Consider the following 25,641-nt stretch of genomic DNA (forward strand, 5'->3'; position numbering starts at 1 on the left):
GGGTGGTACTAGAAATCTATTAATCCCAATCAATACTAGGGAAAGCTAACTATAAATCACATAAATTGGAGAAAAATTAGCTTTCATGTAAAAATATTAAAAGATCTATTAATTATCTACAAGGTGACACACTCTACGATTGATTTTTAAATCAAATCCCTTAACCTCAAGAATGTTGAATGAGATTGCATACTTGAAGAGGAAAAAAGCTAATTTAATATTGTCAAATTGAAGTTGTTTATATTTTTTAATACTATAAACCTCTTATTTCATTCTATAGAATTTTTGTTTTGTCTTCGAATTTATGGATCCATATAAATTTAAGAGAAACAACTGTGACTATAAATCTCAATCCTAAACCCAAAGCTAAACACATTTATGTTTATTTTCATCAATAATATGATTTGGGTACCAGAACTATTAGACTTGGAAAAGAAAATTGAAAATCAACAATAAATTGGTATAAATGCTACTAATTTCATGATGTGAAAGAATACCAATAAGGAATTTCCTTTAAGATCATTACAAAATACAAAAGGAAAGTGAATATTTATTGATCTGATAAAACTACTGAATAACAAACATATAATTCCATACTGTGATATTGCTATCAGGATTTAATTATGTATTATTTTTAGTCAAAATTATTGACCCATGTTTCATGAGTTTACACGAATCCATCTCTCATGAGAATAAATGGAACACTTAGCACATTTTGGATCTAGTTGATGCCCATAGAGGTGAAGCACTATGATGTAGTACCCAAACACCTAGTTACAATAATGCATCCTACAGAAGGAAAATACACAAAAAAATATTGAAGAAATAATCATATTTTGAAACTCGAATATCTTCTGTTAACAAACCTCCTTCTACAACTCTTTGTTGTTTCTAAAATAAATAAAAAATCCTAAATTTAAAAAAATAGAAATTTAGCTTTTTGGCATGTTTTAATAAATCTTCAAATTTTCTATTTTAGGTAATCTTAGAAATTAACTCCTAAAAGATGAAAATATAATTGGACTTTCCTTAAGCTATGAAAACTTGACCTGCCAACTAATCTTTGAATTTGGAAATGTCCATTCAAAGTTATTACAAAAAAAAAAAACTCTAAAATATAGACAAAAATCATGACAACTAAGTTTTGGGGGTCAAAATGGATTTTCTAGGATCTAAAAAATAAATTCTTCTTGACACAATGGAGAAAATCTGAATTTTTGGGCCATCAAAATCCCCCATTCAAAATCACTATAAAAATTTGAGAAACAACCCAGGTCCGAGTCAAAAGTTATAACTCCCAAAAGTTGATGCATCATTCTTCCCTTCTAGAAAGAAACATAACTCCTACAAGTGGTTGTCTGTAAATTGTTGCAATTTTATTCGATCTAACTACAATACTACCACTTAGATTACCATGTACTCTCTATTTTAGGTAACCTGTCCCACTGCATCAGGTATCTATTATGATGGCCATGTCTTGTGGAGGTAGTCTACTTGTCAAGAATTTTGGCAATATTTTCCTCTTCTTATTGGGAAGGTAGCCAATCCACTCCTTGTATATCATATATACTTGGAACATCTCCATGGAATTTGTATAAATTAGAAACATTCAAAACAGGGGAGATGTCAAGATCTGCTAGTAAGCTAACCTCATAAGCATTATCATTGATCTTTTTGATGATTTTGCAAGGCCCAATATTTTTATCCTTTAATTTATGATATGTGCATGTAGGAAACTATTCATGCCTCAAGTAAACCATAACCAATTCACCTACAACAAATATTTTTTTGTCTCTGAGTAGCATCTACAACAATCTTGTAACTCGCATCACTATCTTGTAACTTTTGTTTGAAGTCTTGTTGGAGCTAGTGAAGGTGTTTCGCAAAGGTAACTCCATCATCACTAATTATGTCTCCCAAGGGAAGTGAAACAAGATCTAGAACACCTTGAGGTTTTTGACCATAGATAATTTGAAATGGATATTTTCTGGTCGATCTGTTAACATAATTGTTATAGGCAAATTTTGCCTAGGCCAATGCAAGGTCCCATTCTTTGTCCAAACTTCAATTGACTACCTCTGTTTGTCCATTAGTTTGAGTATGATAGGCACTACTAAACTATAACTTCATTAATAATTTCCTCTAGTGAGTCCTCCAAAAATGACTCAAAAACTTAGTATCTCTATCAGAGGTAATGGTCTTTGGAAGGCCATGTAAATGAACAACTTTTGAGAAGAATAATTATGTTATTCTAGTTGCATCATTGGTCTTTTACAAGCAATGAATTGAACCATTCTTGACAATTTATCAATAACCACAAAAAAAGAATCATTACATAGTTGAGTGTGTGGGAGACCAAATACAAAATCCATACTCATGTCAGTCCATGGTTCAGTGGGTACTAGTAAAGGCATGTATAATCCTATATTATGTGAATGTCCTTTAGCTACTTGACAGATTCTTCACCTTGCCACATATTTAATGATGTCCCTCTTTATCTTGGGAACAATAATACTTATCTTGAACCAAGTTTATTTTTTTGTCCTTTCCAAAGTGTCCAGCTAGTCCACCACAATAAAATTCCCTGATAATGTTTTCTCGCATAGATCTGCTTGGTATACATAGTTGTTTACCCTTAAAGAGGTAACCATCCTACATAAAATAGTCACCTTTCACATGATCCAACTTACCACCAAACGAAGCCTTTAACTATTCTACAATTTCCCAAAAATCATCATTAGTTTCATACAACGCCTTAATAACATCAAAACTACTATTTCCATTGTGGTTAATAGTGTAGCATGCCTGCTCAAGGCATCAACAACTTGATTTTGTTTTCTAGACTTATGTTTCAAAACAAAGGCATATCCCTTTAATAAAGATACCCACTTGGCATGTCAACTATTCAACTTCTTTTGTGTGTTGAGATATTTTAGAGCAATATGATCAGTAAATAGAACAAATTCATGTGGGACCAAATAGTGCCTCCAATGTCTTAATGCTTGAACAATTGCATAAAACTCCAGATCATAGGTATAATAATTCTTACTTCATTCAATTTCTCGCTTTAAAGAAGGCTACAAGCTTACTTGCTTGGCTAAGAACAACTCCTATCCCAACATGTGAAGCATCACACTCTACTTCAAAAACTTTGTCAAAATTTGGAAGTGTCAATATAGGAGCTTCAGTTACCTTTTTCTTCAAGAATTTAAAACTCTTTTCAACATCTATTGTCCATGTGAACTCCCTTCCTTTGGTACAGTCTGTTATGGGTGCTACAATACTTCTAAAATTTTGGATAATTTTTTGTTAGAAAGTTGCCAACCCATGAAAACTTTGTACTCTTGTTATACTAGAAGGACTGGACCATTCTAGGATTGCTTTTACCTTTTCTAGATCTATTTGAACACCAGCTTGAGAAATGAAAAAGTCTAGAAGGGTCAAACTAGTTTTCATGAATCTACACTTCTTCAAGTTTGCAAAGAGCTTCTCCTTCCTTGAGACACTCAAGATGATCCTCAGGTGTTGTAAGTGTTCTTCCTTGCTTCTACTATAGATCAGGATATCATTAAAATAAACTACATCAAACTTACCAATGTAAGGTCACAACATTGTATTCATCAACCACATAAATGTGCTAGGTGTGTTTGAAAGCCCAAAAGGCATAACCATCCATTTGTACAAACCATCTCTTCTCTTAAATATTTTCTTCCATTCATCTCCCTCTCGAATGCGGATCTGGTGGTAGCCACTTTGGAGATCAATCTAGTTGAAGTACTTAACCCCCACTAATTCATCCATCATGTCCTCTATCCGAGGAATAGGAAATTGATACTTAATGGTAATCTTATTGATTTCTCTATTATTAGTGCACATCCTCCATGTGCCATCCTTCTTTAGACTCAACAATGTGAGTACTACATATGGACTCATGCTTTCCCTGACCAGACCCTTTTGCATCAATTATGTCACTTATTTATTCAACTCAAAATGTTGTGTCTAATTCAACTGATAGGCTACTTAATTAGGTAGAGTTTCTCCAAGAATAATATCAAAATGATGTTGAATATCTCTTTTTGGTGGGAAACCATTAGGTAGTTCATCAGGAGCAACGCCAACAAACTCCTCTAGCACCTTCATTGACTCAGGTGGCACCAAGTTTTCTTATTCTTCTCCTCTTTTGGTACTAGTGCATAACAATGACCTATTACTTTCATTTCTTTGACAACTTCTTTTACAGACAACATGGTTTCATTCTTCTTTTCATCCTTAAGTGGCAATAGAACCACTTTAGAGCCATCCTTCCAAAATGTGTAAGTATTTTTCTCCCCATCATGTATGACCTTCATATCATACTGCCATGGTCTTCCCAACGACATATGAAAAGCATCCATAGGGATAACATCACACCATATTTCATCCTTATAAAAGTTTCCTATGGTAAATCTAATTGAACATCTTTTACCAACTATTACTTCATTTCCTTTCTTAAACCATGCAATATGATAAGGACAAGGATGCTTTTCATTTTGTAAATTTAATTTCTCTACCATTCCTCTAGATACCATATTCTCACAACCACCCCGTCAATAATAAATTGACATACCTTTCCACTAGAAGTGCATCTAGTTCTAAAAATGTTGGCTCGGAGCCACAAATTGTCAGAGTTCTTTGTAGGAACTTCATCTTTTTCTAGAATGATCATTGATCTCCTCATCATGAAGGTTTCTCCCACATCTGCTGAAACTTCTTGCTCCTCTTCTGGCCGAACCAAGTTCACTCTAGGTTGTTTCCTTGATTTATTTGTGGTATGTTATAATTTGAGCATTCAAAGTCTCTATTCCCTTCTCCACATCTGAAATAGGTAAAGGGCCTCTATTGGTTTTCCCATCCTCTTCCACTAGCATAACTCGTCCTCCTTGAAATCCCCTTCCTCTTTCCTATTTTGCAAGATCTTGTCCAGAATCTGTATTTATTTCAAATCCTTGGGAGGATTCTCCTCAGCCATAATTAGAACCTCCTCAAAATGGTGTTGGGGGATGCCTTCTTCCTTCTCTATTCCTCTGATTGTATTTTCGATTATGTTTTTCTTCAATATTTAGGGCCAATTGGTAGGCCTCTTCCATACTGCTAATACGATGCATGCTTAACTCATCTTGGATAGAAAATTTTAGGCCATTTATGTACCTAACAATCATCTGCTCATCATCTTCTTGATGCTCTATTCTCATGGATAACTTATAGAGCTCATTTGTGTACTCTTGTACATGTAACAAATTCTTCTTCAAATTTTGGAACTTACAAAAGAGGGTTTGTGAGTAATTCAAGGGTAAGAATTTTTCCCATAGCTTTTTCTCCATCTTGCTCTACGTTTTGATCTTTTCCTTTTGTTTTTTGGTTCATTCCTTTTGGAGGTGATCCCACCATATCATTGCATGTCCTTTTAATATTGTGTATGCAAACTTCATCTTCTTCTCCTCTTCCATAGGCTTCCATTCAAAAAATTTCCCCAACTCATTTAGTCAATCTATCAATTCTTCTAGCTTAAGACTACCAACATAGTCTGAAACTTCGATCTTGATCCCTCATTTTTTACCTTCTAAAGGTCCAAGCACTCTATCTTCATAACTCCATTTTTCCAATTGTTCAAATTCTTCATTTTCTTCATTTTGATTAGCACCCCTTCAGTTCCCCTCTTCATCTAACTTGCTCTCTCCTTGTACTACTAGTATTCCTTGATTATCCATTCACTCATTCAGTTGTTCAATCTGCCTCTACATATCTAGCATCAATCTTTGCATTAGAGTGACACCTCCTCTTCCTGTTCCTCTCCCAGTCATCTTCTCGCTCTAATATCAAATGATGTAGTACCCAAACACCTAGTTACAATAATGCATCCTATAGAAGGAAAATACATAAAAAAGTATAGAAGCAATAATCATATTCTAAAACTTGAATATATTGCATTAACCAACCTCCTTCTACAACACTCTATTGCTTCTTAAATAATGAAAAAATCCTAAATTCAAAAAAATAGAAAATTATCTTTTTTGGCAGATTTTAACAAATCTTCAATTTTGCCATTTTAGATAACCTTCAAAATTAACTCATAAAAAGATGAAATAAAACTAGATTTTCCTTAAGCTATGATAACTTGACCTGCCAACTAATCTTTGAATTTGGAAATGTCCATTCAAAGTTATTACAAAAAACATACAAAAATTATGACAATTGAGTTTTGGGGGTCAAAACGGATTTTCTAGGATTTGAAAAATAAATTCTTCCGGACATAATGGAGTAGAGCTAAATTGTTAGGCCATCAAGCCCCCCCTTCTGAAACCATTGTAAAAAAATGAGAGAAAACCCAGGTCCGAGTCAAAAGTTATGACTCTTGGAAGTTGATGCATCACATTGGGACTTCCTCGGAGGTCACCCATCCTAGTACTACTCCAACTTGAATGCACTTAACTACGAAGTTTCCTCTATGGTTCAACGTACTCTACTTGTAACCCCATTTGCAAAACCTCCACCAAGTGTTGTTGCTTAAGATTGAGTAGTATTGGGATGGGTGATGCTTCACCTCAATGAGCATCACCTAGATCCAATAAGTGCTAAGTGTTCCATTTATTCTCATGAGATATGGGTTCGTGGAAATCACTACTCATGAAACACGGGTCAATGAATTTGACTAAAAAACTTAAATAGTTAAATCCTGAAAGCAATATTACAATTTGACTTCCTATGGAAAAACATCTCCTACTTATCGATATTACATACTACTTAGATATCTATGATTCCCCTCTGCAAATGAAACAAATTGAAAGAATAAGAGTAACCGCTTAAATTATAGATGATCATAAAAAAACAAATAATAAATGCATAACTCTAGTATTGTTTCTACTCATTGCAATCACATGTGATGAATATGGACATCCAACTCTAATGGTTTTGTATTGAGGACAATAACAACTATTGTTAAGTAGTTTGATAGCCTTTGTTGATATTTTTTGAAAGAAAAACATAAGAATATACCAAAATCCCTTTTAAGAGCAATTTGCAAACATAACATTGCAAACCCTAATAACAATGCAAAATTTTGGAGGTGCTCCACACTCATGTCATTTGCCTTCCTGATTTGGTGTCTAGTTAGAGTTGAATGTGGAGAGCTCATGTCCTCCAAACCTCGCATGCCACAAACATCCCATTTTTTCTTCTTAGTTTCCTCATCTAAAAGAGACTACCTAGAAAAATAATCAACAACCAATTGAAAATTTAAATTTAAAAAAAAAAAAAAAATTCATTTATATTAAAAATTCAAAAGATCATATATGATAAGTACAATTTTTATGGAGTTTGCACAATTTTCAAAATGCCAATTAATATGATAAAGTGAATCAAAACATTCATCCCTGCCTAAAAATAAGGACTAAAAATGAAAAGAAAATAATTTCACCTTATATTAACAAATAACGATGGAAAAATTAAAATTAATCCTATATTTAAATTGTACTGAAAAATAAATCTCTCAATTAAAGACAATTTTTTTTAAAAAAAATTGATACAATCGACGACCATGTGTTATGCCAGCGTAACATTACCAAGCACTCCCACTCTTCCAACGGAGCCTTGCCCCACAAACAGCTTTTAAAGGGGAACAACTGGATTTCATAAATTTGGTATCTACGCCTTTTCTTTTGTAAAGTAGCCTTTTCGATTGGCTGTTCTTTGCATATAAATATCCTTTCCCCTTTCAATCCTTTCGTCATTCCCACTGCCTATTCTGTAGCGTGTTACTTTCTAATCTCTCCTTGGGGGTTTCTGAAAGCTGCAGATCTTCTTTTACGCATTTGCGATACTTTATAATAAGTTGTAGAGATGTCTGGAGTAGCACAGAGCAGCACTTGTGCCCTAAATTTGGCCCTAATCATGATAATGCTGATGATTTCATCAGTTTTTGGTGCAGGGGAGGCAGAGACGCCCAGTCCATCTCCGATCACAGGCGCAGCTTCCATGGCGGCGTTGCCTTCTTTAGCAGCCGTTCTTGTTGGATCTCTCATCGCATTTTGTGCCAGCTTTTTTCAATGAGTGTTTTTATGCAAATCCGATCTCTGTTATTCGAACGGCTTGTTATTTTCGGTCTGCAGGTGTGATCCGGAACATTTTCTTTGAGTTGAGCTCGGCCACTTCGTTTAGTGATTTGTACAGAATTATTTTGTCCGTGAGCTAAACATATCTTCTCAAGGTTCTTTCACTGAAATGTTTTTGTATTTGATCCTCTCACTCAATAAGCTATATTTTATTTCGGAAACCCTTCGCTTTGGCTATTACGCTTTTTTTCCCAAATTGTCTATTTATTTTGTGCATAAGAGATATAAGGCTCTAACATTTTCTGGATATCATATAGCTAATTTTTAATATAATAAATTTCGTAAGTGCTCATCAATGGAATGTTTTTTATCACAGCGGCAAACTTCAGCATCATTTGTTACTCAGGGTTTTAAAAAGGTTTGTTTTTCTAAATACTTTTTTGAGGCCGGTTTCTTGCCTCTTAGAAAATGCTCACATTATTCTGATAATGATATGGTGCTTTTTGTATACTTCTTACCGACAATTGTGTGTAAAACGATACTCTACATCAATTCTTTGGAGCTAGATGCTTCGGCATTTTAAAGAAACAATTAATTTTGATGCGGATAGAACCTCTATTTTCTGTAACACAGTTCAGATTTAGGCCTTGTCTCTGCAAGCAACTCTCAGTAGTGTAGTTCAGATTTAGGCTTTTCCAAAACCTCCATTTGAGTCTCCAGTTAAACTCGCCAGAAGAATCCATCGTCTACAAACGCTCTACAGTGTCAGTTCATAGATTAATGATTGAGCTATCAGATTAAGAAATTAAGAGATTATTTGCAATTCTTCTCATGAAAATCTCTGAATTGTCAACGGGTCCTTGGTTTATTGGTGAAGTTGAATGGCTCACAAAGAGCCCACCAGGGATCAAGTCTTGCTGAGTGCAAGGCCCATAGACATCATAAGGGATGAGGCCGGGATCGTGCCCCGGGCGAATTTGGCAGCGTGGATGCTCCTCAGTCTTTGGCTCTTAGCCGAAGAGGTGTTCAGTATTCAGGCACATGTGGGCCCATATTGGGTACCTAAATGTTAATGGTGGCCTTCGCTGTTTGGTAGCTCGCAGGCTTCGTGCCTCGCTGGGCTGTCTCGTAGGTCTGAACCCTCTATCGAAAAAAAAAGAAATCTCTGAATTATCACACACATCCAAAATTCATTCTATCGTTTAAATTAATATTCTCTGCAAAATTAATCCTTAATTTTATCAATGTTATTAAATAAGAACAATTGTTGTTATTAAATAAGAACAATTGTATAATAACCGTACTTTTTTATAATAAAATATATTGGTGGCTTACCACTTTCAATTTAAAAATATATACCATTTTTTGGAAAAAAATTGTTTCCATAATGTTCTTAATGGTTTGATCTTGATTAAGATCGTACTACATTTTTCTTGGAATAGTGATTACAGGTCTTAGCATATCTTAAGAAGGATAGGGATGTACAATAACTATGGGTCTCTCTTTTTAATTGATTGAAAAGTCTAACCACCTAAGTGTAATGAATTAAAAATGGAATAAAAAATTGAATTGCATAGGGATATAAATTCATACTTTGGGAAATATGAAACTAAAGTTATTCTATGATTTTCTCACATTAGAACATTAAATTAAATTTCATTTCATTAATCCTATTTTTCTACTGGTTAGGCCCTATTGTTGGTAGTATTTTCAATTTGTTGACTAGAAAATAAGACATATTTTTGGGCAATGTCTTATCTTCAAATATGGCCTTTTCATATGCATGCAACCTAGCAATGACTACATTTGGCATATGTCATTAACATGTAGCTCATTTAGTTTACTTTAAGCTTTCGTGAATGAAATAATAAAGTTCTTATTCTTGGTCATTTAAAATTATCTTGACTAAACGATCACTATTCAATCTACCAAGATAATAAATATTGCTACCTGTTAAATCTTTCTTAAATAAAGTAATAGGTTTTTGTCTCTATTACAAGTCCAATTTTTTGTGAATATTAAGAGTTTTGAAATCATTTAAATCTATTCCTAATATATTAGGTGTTCCATCATTTTTTCATATCAATATATGTCATGATTAGTTGGCTTTTTAGGGAATAAAATGGCTTACATATATTATTTCATTGTATCATTTGCATTAAATATTGCAACAATTTACCTTGTGATATAACATATTTACAAAAATTTGTTAATCTATACAAATCTATTGTTCCAATGCTATATTGTTCACATTATCTTCATTGTGCAACTGAGTGATGCCTTTCCATTCAACCATAAAATAAGTGATGTCTTTACGAGATGGAAATGTTGTACTTTAAAATTTATATCATAACCACATGAATTATTTATCACCTTAAGATTTTCATTGTTGGAATGCACTGGATATGTGCATATCCTATGGAATATGATCTCTAAAAAGATCGTTGTGAGTATGTGAGATTTGATTTGTGCAAAATTGATGTAGGAGAATTTGAGGTTCTTGGTAATCTTGCATCATTTGTTCCCTTTTATGTTCTTTCTGATCTTGTTTACCTATCTTGATAATCATGTGTACAATTGATTAATCATACATCCTAGCTTGTACGATCCTATGGGCTTAATGGAGACCTATTCTTTATTTATCTCCTATGATCATGCATCATTTGGATTCCTTTTCAAATAAGAATTCTTTGTTTTTCTCTCAGATAATGTATTCTTCACTGAAACTTTAATTGTTCATTGGGTTCTAGCACTTTAACTAATCGATGATTTTTGTGGAGCAATATATCATTCTTAAGAGAAATCATTTGAGATTCCTCATGATGGTTCAAGGAACATGTGTCCCGGCCTATATCTTTGATAGAAACTTCTTATATATTCATGGTCTTGATCATTGATCCTATCAATTGGGTTTATCCTATGAGTTGTGACACATTTCCTACTTATTGGAAAGGGTGAATCTTCTTGGTTGACCTGTATAATAAAGTGATTAAAAATATAAAATTCTTGATGTATGGGCAGTGTGGAACTTAGTAGGGAGATCTAGAGGTCACATTTATGTGTGCATTGTGACCTCACATTATATTTGTGTTTGGTATAATATTGAAATTGGGTAGGCCTTATTTCCTTACATTATGCCAATTTATCTCAAAAAAACCTGCCCAGGGAATCTCTGGTTCTTCTTCCATGGCTCATACATAGATTTTTGGGGGCTAAAAAGATCTCTTTCAAAAATCAAGTTCATGCTAATACAATTTGAATGTTATTCTAGGAAAACTAGAAGATGACTTTTAATACTAACTCAGTTGACACCATCCTTGACAATGACACCAAATATGCTTGCCAAATTAATCTAACTAGAAACTAGCATAAATTATTCGTTACTAATGGATCGTACATCCAAAAATCATATACCAACTAACACATATGCTTATTTATCTTATGAACCTTGGGACACAGACCTGAAATGGTGCAGCAAGGTATATGCACTAAGCTATAGGAAATGCCATCACTATTCTATTGAAAGAAAATATTGCATTCTTGAAAGAAGGTACTGAAAAATAATTTATCTAAGAAGGAATTGAAAAGATTCAACTAACTTATGTTACTCAATAAAGATCTAGTGACCAAACAAAATTATACTTTGTCTAAGTTTGGTATAGGAATAGCCATAGGTTTTGTTACCTAGTGGCTATAGGAACAACATAGTACTGCATAATGGACCTAAGAGAACAAAAAGAATAGAAATTTCCACTCACCAAGTGGGCCCCCTTGGATGAGTGAATTGAAGTGTCTCAATATTAACTCACTAGAACAAAATCTCTATTTTTATTCATAGCTAGAGATCAAGTAAATGTTGAAGATAAACTATATTAACTAGTATTGCATGATATCACAATAAGACTTCATGCCAAAAAATATCTAACTTTAGAAGTTTGAAGGAAACTTATTTATAACAAAAGACATCCTAACTATTCCCTAGGTTATTTGGCTATTTCAGTTGCATAAGCTACAACATAGTTTATTTGATTACAAACAAGATAATGTATTTTCTCATCTTGATAGAACAGGTGCATTAAACTCTCAAAAAAAATATAGGCTTCTTGTTACTAATTTGCACTTAGGTGAAGTGTCTCTCAGTTTTACTTTCTCAATGGTAATTTGGTGCATTTATGGAAGTTGGTTATCCACTTCCTCAAGTGGTTATTGAATCGATCTAAAGCTACATGTGTTGGTGGCTTTCTTGTGCTCAATTGACTTGGTCCTATAGAAGATGGTTAGCAAAATGTGTCATATTCATAACACATGATTACCTCATTATTATTATTTTAATAAAAACATCTGCGTACTAATCCATTCTTGCAATAAAGGATTCATTTGGTTGTATGCCAATTTGCACATTCTAACCATCCATGAAAACATGACTTATAAAATATGATCAGTTTATCCATAAGTATATATAGTTTAAGTCTTTCCTACTCCTATGACCATATCATAACAAAACATGACTATACACATTTTATATGAGGTCCTTATACAAATATTGCCTTATAAGTTTTTTTGAAAATATAACAGCCTAACTTCCAGACTAACAAACTAGGAAAAGATGGAACATAATAGACAATAAAATAGCCTCATCACAAATTTTACATTTCTTTTATAGTTAACAACTAATCAAAAACATATACAACTAACAAAACTATTGATCATGTTATTTTTTGTCCAAGAATTGGCTTTTTTTTCAACTGCCATTTCAACTATGTCTTTTTCATCACTTGTCGAACAACTCTTTATTAGTTTCACAAATTAATTCCTTGGTCACATTAATGCTCAACCAATAATCTACTTAACATATATTGTTTACTAGCATTTAACTATTATAGTTATGGTTTCAAATGCTAGTCTAGGGTTTGCATAATAAAAATTTGTTTATTATTTAACTGAGAAATTATGAATCAATTAAATGGTTAACTATTCATAATCTTTTTAGGATTTCTCCAAGAGTTCTTACTCAAAACCTTCAACATTTGGTACCATACAAAGTTTTGCAACATTATCAGAGTATTGTTAGGGTATTATTTTACCCAAAACTTAAAACCTCGATTTGAAGATAATCAACAACTCCTCAATCTTTTTAACAAAGTATGACAAGGGTTTTACCCATTTTTGCAATCATTCAAAAATTTATTTTACAAAACTTAATAAGAGTATTTCCATAAAATTTATAAAATATGAAATCCTCTTTCTTGTTAGAAACCCTTCTCTGAAAAATAGTTGTGACCGAATAGAAAAACTACCATTGTCCCTCTTTAAAAAAACTATCATTTTAAATTTGAATAATACCATTGATAAAATGAGCAAGCAAATATTTTGAAAAATGTACCTCTTTAGGTTATTTGAGAAAATACTAGTTTTACCTCGAATATTGTATACTTCTTGGTGCTTTTCCAATAAAATTTTCCATAGCTCCAAATATATTGTATTAAAGAAATTTCATAAATAATAACAACTAAGTTAGTGACCATTGCTTGAAATCAACAAAAACCTGAGTATTTTTCCATTTTCCCAATACCTATAAAAAACAATATATTTGTGAACAAAACTTAGAAAGACACTATAGAAACCATTTCTACAAGTTCACTAAAAAAAGTTAAAAATTATTACATGTTTGTATCTATGACAAAAATGTTAATCTTAGATTGGTTTTGACTAGTGAGTGTCTATAAACTTAAAGTCATTTACTTAGTTCATGTCGAACAAGTAACATATGCTGATCACAACAAGTAAATTTAGAGCATGCCGAGTAAACAATGAGTGTCGAGTAACTCATATGCTGAGTCACTTAGGTATTGAGCAGACAATTTATGTTGAGTGATTCAACAGTCAAGTAGACAGTATATGCCAAGTCATTCAGATGTCAAGTCACAACATTGAAGTCATAGTATGTGTCGAACACTAGGGACTTCAGATGCTGAGTAACACAATTTTGTCATAATTGTTTATATTGGCACAAACTACTAGGTAAACCATTTTTTAGCCCACTTAAAGATTGAATTACAATATTTTGGTGATAAGGATGAATCTTAAGTTGGAATCCCTATGTATTACATGCACCCAATCAGGTAAATGGAAGGTTTAAGCAGCAATATGGATGAATCACAACTGTTGATTCATACCTAACCCTAAGTCACCTAAGTCTTTTTAAGGAGGACAAACCCTAAACTTCATATGAGCATGAAAGGGAATGAATGAATGATAAAGGAGAGTTTTACATGCACAAACCAAGACATTCATGTTAATCAAGGCATTATGATATGAATTGCAAAATTAGTTAAAGGAGAATAGAGGAAGGAAACAGTGAATAGCATAAAGACATTTGATCAAGAAGGATTAAGTACACAACAAAATAGAGGTGATCTATTATCAAGCACCAGAGTGCTAACCATATTATCATTGCTGAGACATTTTAATAGGTGAATCAATTAATCTCTTAACAAATTAGTCCTAACAAGTTGTATTGAAATCCTCTAATACGGTGCTTACTTAATTGTGATTTGAAGTTCTTTTACCAGGAACACTTCTAATAGGGTGTTGAAATCCTTCAACAGGGTGAGACCTAACAGTCTTTGTAAGTCTTTAACAAGGCAAACCTTTCACATGGTAGGTCATGGTTCATGATCAAACATTGTAACCCTCATTGGATAAACTTTATTATTGCAGTACTGAAGATTTGTGGGTGTTATCCCAACCCCAATTTTACCTTCTCATTGGAGGGTTTATAGGTAATCATATCTTGTGTCATGAATGTGTGAATGCTTACCTACTTACATGCTTTAGATATATATGCTATTTCAATTTACTAATTGAATATGTGAGATGGATGTGTGGTGAATATTTTATGGGTCAAAGTTCAAAGCACTGCTTCACCCCCCCCCCCCCCCCCCCCCCCCCCCCTCCAAGAAGTTTATTTTTCTTATTGTAAGTCCAACAATTGGTATAAGAGCCTTGTTCTCTGAAAATGAAGCCTAAATGAAAATGAAGCCTAACAACTTTGAGGAAAGATCTTGGAAATGGAAGTCTAGAATTTGGGAAAGATCATTGAGAATCAGGGAATTGAAATGCAACTCATTCTACATCAGTTGAATGAAGAAAGAGATGATCTAAAGAAATCATTGAAGAGAAGGAAGGAAATTTCTATTGAGGAGAATGACACACAATACCGAGAGATGGACACTACTAAGTTATTTGCAAATGGAGACTCCAATGAATTTGATGCAGCAATTGTAGATCTAATGGAAAAGAGCACAACTCTGGCTGAAGAGATCAAAAATCTTAAGATACAGGAAGAATTGCAAGCCATACTGCTATGTGAGGTGACCGAAGAGAAAAGGAAAGCTATAGAAGACAAAGCCATGATTGAAGATGAAAAAATAATTTTGACCAACAGATTGGAGGAGAAATCATCAGAGGTAACTAGGATTGTAAACATGCAATTGGAAACTTTGGGTCAAATGATGAATGCAAACCATGAACTTAATGCCAAGGAAATTTACATAACAACACTAATGTTGCAGAATGAACAGTTGAGTAATGATATGAAAAGGGAAAAGAAGTTTGTTGAAAGTTTCAATAAACCAAATGAAGCTATCAAGTACTTTAAACAATTTATGAGATCTCCTAGATCTAACAATGATACATCTAGACTGGGATATACAAGTACTGAAGAAGGAGAATCATCCAAAAGTGCTAAAGAAATAGGTAAGAAAGGTAAGAACTCAAAACCTACTTGTCATAATTGTGATAAGAAAGTACATATTACTAATGTGTGTAGGAGCAAGGCTGTAAATTAGAGTGTTGAGCATAAGAGCATGGGTCACTGCCATAAGTGCAAAAAACAAGGTCATCAGGCACATGAATGAAGAACCAAAACCATGCACACTCAAAGATTTGAAGGATATTGTTATAGCTATCAAAAGTATGGTCATAGAGCTTTTGAGTGCAAAGCTAAACCCATTTGGTCATCAAACAAGCAAACAAAGTTAAAGAAAAAAAAGCAACCGTTATAATTGGGATTATAATACAAGGTATAGTTGTCACTACTGTCAAGAGTATGGACATGTTCCTAAGAACTCTATTAGAACACATTTCAAGAGTGACTATAAAAGATGGTTGAGTCAAACCACATGTTTTAGCAGTTTGAAGACTGGTCACATCAGTCGATATTGTCCAATAAGGTCAAAGGCACCAAGTTGCAAGTTCAACAAAGGCAAAGGAAAGGTAGATATTGAAAATGTTAGAAATGAGATGAACAAGACATGGAAGAGAAAGAAGGATTGCAGCACATCAAGTGCAGATGGGATCTCTTCACCCAATGACTCGAGTGATCACACCTCATCAAACTAAGCAATCAAGAGGTATGTGGGATTGATATTCAAAATAAATACCATACATCAATTCCAAGGATTTAGTTATGAAAAGATTACATCTGCATGAATAGAGATGCAAAGTGTTATTAGAAATCAAGGAAAAATATTTAAGTTTTGTTAGCTTTTTCATGTTACTGCCGAACATGAAAAGTTTCTTATGATTGTCGACTTAAATGTTAGTGGATGCCAAGCCAATAGAATTGGTTAGTTGAGTCCAAGCAAATGGAAAGACATGTGGATGCTGAGTGAGCCATAAATTAGTTGATGCCAAGCTTATAGTTGTGTAAGCACTTAGCATTAATTACAATGTTTTAAGGGCTATTTTGATAGATTTTTTCTCGTTTAACATCATTCAAAATTAAGAAAGAATATGATGAGCTAAAGGTGATCTAGAGAATACCATCCGAAGTATTTGTAGAAGATTTGAACGGCTTTCAGCACCATTTCATCAGGATTTGTAAGATATGTACCATGTGTTGAGTTACATAGTCTCAAAGTTTTGCAAACCCTAGATTTATGCGAAGGCTTCTAGTTCTTTGAAAGTGAAAGGTGTAGAGGGAAAAGAAGTTCTAAATATTCAGTTAATTAGTAAAGAGAGTATACAACCTATTTTCAAGGCTATTCTAGGCATAGCATATAAGCAAGATCCCTCCGGTATGATGTCTATGATACCACCGCGAGTCTTAATGATACAAGATGTCAGTAATTGTTATAATTGAAAGATTGAAAGCATAGGTGACATGGAAATTAAAGAAGCATATGGAAGACTATGTGAAAATGGAGCATTGAGAGAAGAATTAAATATTGTTCAGAAGAAAGGGTTAACTCATGCCTTAGATTTTCTAAATGTCTTCAAAACTAAGTGGATAAGGATTGTCTTGAGTAGAATACATGACAGCTCAGTATGGTTGGAGAATGTGAAGGTTAAAATCAAAAAGAAAATTGTTCATAGGGTAACAGGGTATCCAACCCTAGATCAGCCAAAAACTATGAGAAGTGAGTCAAAGGAAGTCATTAAGAAGAACAAAGGGGCTATGTGGAACAAAAGGGGAATGACAATCGATACAATCAATATAGATCCCCTAATAGCTTTTGTAGTGAGGGTAATAACACATAATTTTTTTATCAGTCAAGCAGATCAAACAATGTACCTTGCATTATAGTGGACATGGGCTAAAAAATTGTGAAGAAAGATCATACTTATGATCTTGTCTTGTTGTAGTTACAACAATTGATTCAAAACCTAGGAGCAATAAGGAAAACAAAGAGTGCTTAATGAAAATTTGAATCCTTTTTGGTGTGTATTTTCTTCTATGTGCAAAACACATTTCCTACTTTTGGCAAGGTTGCTTGAAAGACAAATAGATCAATTGTAGTACAAATAGGAGAATTCATTGAACAATTAGGCAATAACTTTGACTCAGTAATGACTAGTTATTTCGAAGATTTCAAACAATCCAAGAAGAAGAGATTAAGGATACTAGTCTCACTAGTGGAGGAACATTATGATGATGTTTGCTTCCTAGTTGACACTAATCATACATATGTACAAGAAGCAATTCCTAGAGTGAGATGGCTAAGGACATTAGGTTATGAGGTAAATGCTGATGAAACCTCTATAGCAATTAGAATATTACTTGCAAAGGAAGTAGACAAAGAAGCCAAAGCATTTGGTAACTATAAACTGGAAAAATCTAAAATCACTATGGAGTTGAAGATTGCCTTTGTAATAAAGAAGAAGAATAAATTGGGGAAGGAGCTAAGGAAGAGGAAGAAGAAGAAGAAGAAGAAGAAGACACACAAACTCAAGCACCATTGTCTCTAACACAAGGTCAAGGAGAGGATCAGCAGGAAGAGGAGACAAAAATTATAGAAGGTGTTGAGGGAGAAGAAGTCAAGGATGCACCTACTCCTACTGACAAGAAGAAAGAAAGGCAAAGACACCTACAGTGATAAGACCAAAGAAGGTTGTAAAACCTAGTCAGCCCAAACCAACAACACCTACCACAAGGGCTAGTATAAGAGTCACTGCACAACAGGCTAAAGAGATAGCCAAGCCTAAAGAGAAAGAAGGTGGAGCACACAAAAGACCAAGAAGAAAGTATGTCACTCATGATGAATCTAATGAGGAGAAGATTGAATCTGATGACAACAACCAATTCCAAGTGGTGAGTCATAGTCCCTCCTTAGACCTAGATAATCTATGTGTGAACATTAGAAATAGTGCAAATTTGTTAGGTTTCCCTCATATTAAATTTGATAACATTGGAAAGATTAAGAAAAACCAAGTAGAGGAGGAAATATATGCCATGATGGCTACTTTCAAGAAGGCTCCTCAAGAAACTTCCAACTCCATACCTAAGAGTTTATATGATAGAGTTGAGTAGAAATGACACTATTGTCTAGACATAGAGAAGAATATTAGGGAAATAACCCTCACTCAAGTTATGCTAGAACTTAGCAAGGCACAAATGTCTAAAGCCATAAAGAAATATGCTATAAGATGTGTACCTAAGTATAGGGCATTTAGCATACTACAAAACAACATAGAGGATGTTGTAAAGAAGTCCAAACAAATGTGGAAGATTACATATGGACTAGCCATAGTCAAAGAAGGTGAATAAGAACCTACTGAGGTGAAATATGAAGAAGAAGATGACAATGAAGAAGGAACAATTGAGGGAGGCACTAATATGGATATTAATGATCAGGCAACAACTGAGGAAGATTAGCAACCAAATCAAAGTGTACAAGATACACAAATGTCAAGTGTCAACCCTCCATTGGAAATAAGTACAAGTACTTAAATTGTCACAGTAAAGGAGGTTTCTGATCCTACTGATCTTAACATCAATACCCTAATAGAGGAATATTTGAAAAGAATACTTGATCAATCCAAACTAAAGGCCAAATTATGTGACAACCTTGTATCGTTAAGTGCTAATTAAATTTAGAAGTCAAAGTCTATGATTGTACGTAAGGAAGTGAAAACACAAGAAAAACCTACATTCACTCCTCAAGTCACAAATGTACAACCTTCGCCACACTTAGTTGTCTATCAAAGGAAGGAGACAATAGGATGCATTATCAGTACACCCATGGAAAGCACTCTAGTCTTACAAAATGTTCAAGAACCTTAAAAAGACAAGGTTGAGACAGTTGGAGAAGATAAGGTGGGAAACACCAAGTCAAATAGGTTAGGTAGATATACCTACACCTCCAGCACAAGTTCAAAGTGCAACTAAAATCAAAAAGGCAGAAAAGGACAAGCCTAAAGAGATAAATGTGACAACCAAGTCGAAGGAGCAAGAAGAAATTGAAGTACTAGTAACATTACTAGAATTAGGAACTCCTTCCAGTCAAACTCTTCAGAGGCCGAACACAAATGCCACACCTGTACAATTCTTAGTGTCACATCCTAGATCATCTATGGCAGAAGAGGTAGTTCATTACAGAGATGTTAGCCTAGATGAACAAATTGTATTACCTAAATTTGATTATGCAATAATAACAATTGAGCAAATGCGTATACTCCAAGAGGCCCTAGCAAGAAAGAAACATTGAGAACTACTCAGAAGGGAGCATAGGCAGACGCAAACTTTGACTGAGATCAAAGAAATTTTCTTAGATGCATTCAGTCTTCCTACTCTAGATGAAACCATCCCAATCATTAAACAATTGACCAACATAGTGGAAAAATTAAGTAATGCAAACCTAGATACTAATGTCAAATTGTTAGAATGGTTTGAGAAGAAGTTTCAAACTATAGTGAATGAGAAGATATCTAGTGAAATTGCACTAACACAAGTTGCATTGGCAACTAAGATAGAAAGTGTGAAGAAGGTACTAGAGAAATTTTCCCTCTATACACCAAATTGTGTAATCCTGCTCTCTTCACATAGGAGATAAGGAATCACATCCTGAGCTTTGAAAGTCAAATGCAATGATCTGAAGCCAAATTGCCAATTACTCTAGCTCAAAGTGAGAAATATTTAAGTACCCTATTGCAAACCCAAAGTCAGTTAGCAACACTAGAAGTAGATGAAGCCAACATAAGGGCTAAACTCATTAGCATCCAGTCTAAATTGACTACTCACATCGAGTTTCTACATAAGGATCTAGGCTATATAGAAACACTTATGAAGAAAGACCTAAATCTTTCTACCTTAGATGGCTTAGTACACCTTGCTGCCAATTTGGCCATCCAAATTAAGTCTTTTGAGGTAGCATTTGATAATTGGGAAACTCTTAAGATTATTCTTGAGGTCCATAAATCTTTTCTAGACAAATAGACTATTAGTGTATAACCCATAGACATTAGTGTCAAAAGGGGGGAGTAAGAGCTAAGGAGGAGCAAAAAGAGTAGAGTAAGAAAATGAGGCAAGCAATAAAAAAAGTAAAGTATCAACACATGTACTTAGAAGGAGAAAGATTTTGATACAAAATACAGTACAGAATAGATCAAACAACTCAAAGGATGTTATAATATTTTGAGGTATAATTAATGTTGCAAAATTTTGATATTTTGAAATTTTGTATAGAAGTCGAATAAGAGTATTAATACATGAAAAAGTGTTTTTGACACTCATGTAAAAAGGCGAGATTTTTAAGCTTAGATTGGTTTTAACTAGTAAGTGTCTATACACTTAAAGTCATTTACTTAGTTCATGCCTAACAAGTAACATATGTCGAGCACAACATGTAAATTTAGAGCATGCCGAGTAAACAGTGAGTGTCAAGTCACTCATATGACAAGTCACTTAGGTACTAAGAAAACAATATATGCTAAGTGATTTAGGATCCAAGAAGATAGAATTTGTTAAGTCATTCAAATGTCGAGTGATAGCATTGAAGTCAAAGTATGTGTCGAGCACCAAGGACTTCAGATGCCAACTAACACAATTTTTTCATAGTTGTTTGTATTGGCACAAACTACTATGTAAACCACTTTTGAGCTAACTTAAAGATTGAATTATGATATTTTGGTGATAAGGACAAATCTTAAGTTGGAATCCCTATGTATTGCATGCACCCAATTAGGTAAAGGGAAGGTATAAGTGGCAATATGCATGAATCACAACCATTGATTCATGCCTAACCCTAAGTCAGCTTAATTTTTTTAAGGAGGATGAACCCTAAACTTCATATGAGTGTGAAAGGGAATGAATGCATGATAAAGGAAATTTTTGCATGCGCAAACCAAGACATTCATGGTGATCAAGGCATTATTATCTGAATTGTAGAATAAGTTAAAGGAGAACAGAGGAAGGAAAAGGTGAACAATAGAGAGACATCTAATCAAGAAGGATCAAGTACATAGAAAAATAGAGGTGATCTGTTATCAAGCATCAGAGTGCTAACTATAGGATCATTGCTAAGACATTTTAATAGGTGAATCAGTTAAATCTCTTAACAGAATAGTCCTAATAGGTTATATTGAAATCCTCTAACAAGGTGCTTACTTAATTATTCTTTTTCCATGCACACTTCTAATAGGGTTTTGAAATCCTTTAATAGGGTAAGACCTAACAGTTTTTGTAAGTCTTTAACAGGGCAGAGCTTTCACAGGGTAGATCATTGTTCATGATCAAATATTGTAACCTTCAGTGGATACACTTTATTACTGTAATAGTGAAGATTTGTGGATGTCATCCCCGCCCCAGTTTTACCTTCTCATTGGAGGGTTTTAGGGTAATCATATCTTGTGTCATGAATGCGTGAATAGTTGGGCATTGCAAAATCTAATGCCAAAAGGAAGTTGAAATTTGGGGTCACTCAAGAGGATGAGTCAAATTTAGAGGATATGGTCCATCCTAAACATAAGATGAAGGAGGAGGCCAATTTTGGTGAGAAGAGAATGGAGGAGGAGGAAGAGGAGGGTTCGGATTCCTCTTCGTATGGCTTGGGAGAAGGGATTAAGGAGAAGAAGGAGATGATGCATGTTTCGGCCACCATTAGGTTGGGGTGTGTGGATTTAACTCAAGACTAGTTCCCTGAAACTATGGAGAAAGTGCCCTCCCCGATTATGATTTCCTCCCCTATTAGGCTTTCCTCCAAGGACAACACTAACCCCCAGATTATGTAGGATGATACTATGGTGCAGGTAGATAGCTATCCTTGTGACAAGTAGGAGGTCAACATGGAAATCAAGAAGACAATTGGCAATGAGGTGTGGAAAATAATTTATGCATTGGAAGAAATAATGCACCTTTTAACAAAGTTTACTATCATAGTGACACATGCAATTGCTACCACACTTCACCTACTTAAAGATCTAGAGGGTGATCTACCAAAGGAGCACTCCAAAATGTTGTTTGACTTCCTTGCGAAAGATTGGACTAATATCCTCTTGGGGAGGAAGGAGGCTAAGAAGCCTTAACAACTCTCTCCTTCTAGTTTTTCATGTTTTTCTTGTTGCTCTTATGTTGGTTCTCGAACTTGGCTAAGTTTAAGGATTTTATGCCTTTGTTTTTATATTTTCATAGCTCTTTCAATTCTAATATAGGCAATACATGTATGTTATGCTAGAAGTTACTCTTTTGGTTAAGTTTCCAAACTATGTTTTTGTTTTGAAAGTGGTAGGGGGTAGTGTTGATAGTTGGTAATCTATTGGTAGTTCACCAATGTGACTATTTATGGGATAGCCCCCTAGTTTTGGCTACTTTTAATTCAAAAACATATTATCTCTTGTGGCTTAATAGGTATCTTGTGCACTCCATGTATCTTATGAAATGAATTCAATCATGTCTAAGCCTTTTGGAATACTTATTGATTGAGAGGAAGTTAACTTTACGAAATGATATTATTGCATTAAATATTGGTTAGAAATGTCATATTGCACAATTCCATTACTTTTGGGTACGTGCAGGATAATGGTGTGCCAAAAAGTGGCAATGTGAAAAACATGTAGTTTTGAAATGCCTAAAACCGTTGCAAAATGCACTTTGACTTTTTTCCCACCCATCCTGGTACCAAAACAAAAATGCAATACCTTGCCTGATTGGGTATCCGATATGAGAATGGGTATCCAATTTGAGAATAGGTATCTGATTTGAGAATGGGTATCTAATTCATGTTCCCAAATTATGGGGTCAAGGATCCTCTGCACAATCCCTACTTTGGCCCCCCTCTCAATGAAAAATAAAGCATCAAAGATTCAGATCAATCTTTCTTAAAGCTAAAGGAATCCAATAGATAAAGACATTGGATGTGGCCAAGAATCCTCTATAAAAATGAAAAAATAAAACTACTATCAAAACTTTCTTTTATAAAAGAATAAGATACCCTGCTTACAATAGCCAAACTAAACTAAAAACACTCCAATCTTAGATTGGCTCTACAATTTGACCAGACTAACTCAGAACTAAAGGGACCAAATACATAAATCCATTGATTGGGATAGATTAGGGTCTTAATCAAATCACCAGTCACTCGCAATACAATGGTGAATTAGTATGGCTTCCTTCGAGGAGGTCATTAGTTCAAACCTCGCATTGTCAATAAAAATAAATAAAATTTAAAATTTAAAAAAATTATTTATTCGACATGCAAGAGCCAAACTAAACTTAAAAACCTAGTCTTGAATTGTACCCTCTCTCAATTTCAAAGCATTCTTGCTCGAACTTGAAAGAAACCAATACATACTATTCTTGGATGAGTCAACGATCCTCTCAAATCCCCAAAAAAACCATCATTACATGGTTGAAGGATCATCTAAAAGTTATAAAATCAATAAACTACTCTAAAATACACAAAAGACAAACTACTCAAGTTATCATATACACACCTATCATCTCAACATTAACTATTTTATCATGAACAAAGGTTACAATCTTCAAACCAAGATTGGCCTTTACTTTTACAAATCCAGGAGTATTCTGCAAATTCTCGATCTGTGCTCTCTATCTCTGTGACTCGTATATGCCTGCAACTCAAAAGGAACTTATGCTCATCATTTTGAGAATTTCAAAGTGTAGGAGGAGGTCAGGGAGGATTGCAAAATCTAATGCCAAAAGAAAGTTGAAATTTCGGGCCTCTCAAGAGGACAAGTCAGATTCAGAGGACATGGTCCATCCTAAAAATAGGATGAAGAATAAGGTGGCCAATTTTGGTGAGAAGAGAATGGAGGAGGAGGAAGAGGAGGGTTCGGATTCCTCTCAGTCTGGCTTGAGAGAAGGGATTAAGGAGAAGAAGGAGATGATGCATGTTTCAGCCACCATTAGGTTGGGATGTGTGGATTTAACTTAGGACTAGTTCCCTAAAATTGTGGAGAAAGTGCCCTCCCTGATTATGATTTCCTCCCCTACTAGGCTTTCCTCCAAGGACAACACTAACCCCCCAGATTGTGCAAGATGATACTATGGTGCAAGCGGACAACTATCCTTGTGACAAGAAAGAGGTCAACATGGAAATCAAGAAGATAGTTGGCAATGAGGTGTGGAAAAGAATTTATGCTCTGGAAGAAATAATGCACCTTTTAACAAAGTTTACTGTCAAAGTGACACATGCAGTTGCTACCACACTTCACCTGCTTAATGATCTAGAGGGTGATCTACCAAAGGAGGAGTCTAAAATGTTGTTTAGCTTCCTTGCGAAAGATTGGGCTAATATCCTCCTGGGGAGGAAGGAGACTAAGAAGCCTTAATGACTCTCTCCTTCTAGTTTTTCATGTTTTTCTTGTTTCTCTTCTACTAGTTGTGGAACTTGGGTGGGTTTAAGGATTTTATGCCTTTGTTTTTATATTTTAATAGCTCTTTCAGTTCTAATACATGCAATATGTATGTTATGCTTGAAGATACTCTTTTGGTTAAGTTTCCAAACTATGTTTTTATTTTGAAAGTGGTAGGGTGTAGTTTTGATAGTTGGTAATCTGTTGGTAGTTCACCAATGTGCCTGTTTATGGGCTAGGCCCCTAGTTATTGCTACTTTTAATTCAAAAACATATTATCTCTTGTGGCTTAATAGATATCTTATGCACTCCATGTATCTTATGAAATGAATTCAATCATGTCATGGCCTTTTGGAATACTTATTGATTGATAGTAAGTTAACTTTACAAAATGATATTATTGCATTAAATTGAGGTTGGAAATGTCATATTGCACAATTCCATTACTCTTGGGTATGTG

The 25,641-nt window shown here is 34.2% G+C and overlaps 1 protein-coding gene across 1 annotated transcript in view; it reads left to right on the forward strand.

Moving 5' to 3' along the window:
* Window positions 1-8,085, forward strand: part of LOC149576647 (peroxisomal 2,4-dienoyl-CoA reductase [(3E)-enoyl-CoA-producing]-like) — a 36,023-nt gene extending 27,938 nt beyond the window's left edge. The window contains exon 4 of the mRNA XM_089794900.1: window positions 7,964-8,085. Coding sequence (XP_089651026.1) covers window positions 7,964-8,085 — 122 coding nt within the window. The remainder of the gene's footprint in view (window positions 1-7,963) is intronic.
* The last annotated feature ends 17,556 nt before the right edge of the window (window positions 8,086-25,641 follow it).

The sequence above is a fragment of the Cupressus sempervirens genome, chromosome 1 (genome assembly GCF_028749045.1).
Source record: "Cupressus sempervirens isolate cs-2001-9-10 chromosome 1, ASM2874904v1, whole genome shotgun sequence".
Classification (NCBI taxonomy): Eukaryota; Viridiplantae; Streptophyta; class Pinopsida; order Cupressales; family Cupressaceae; genus Cupressus; species Cupressus sempervirens.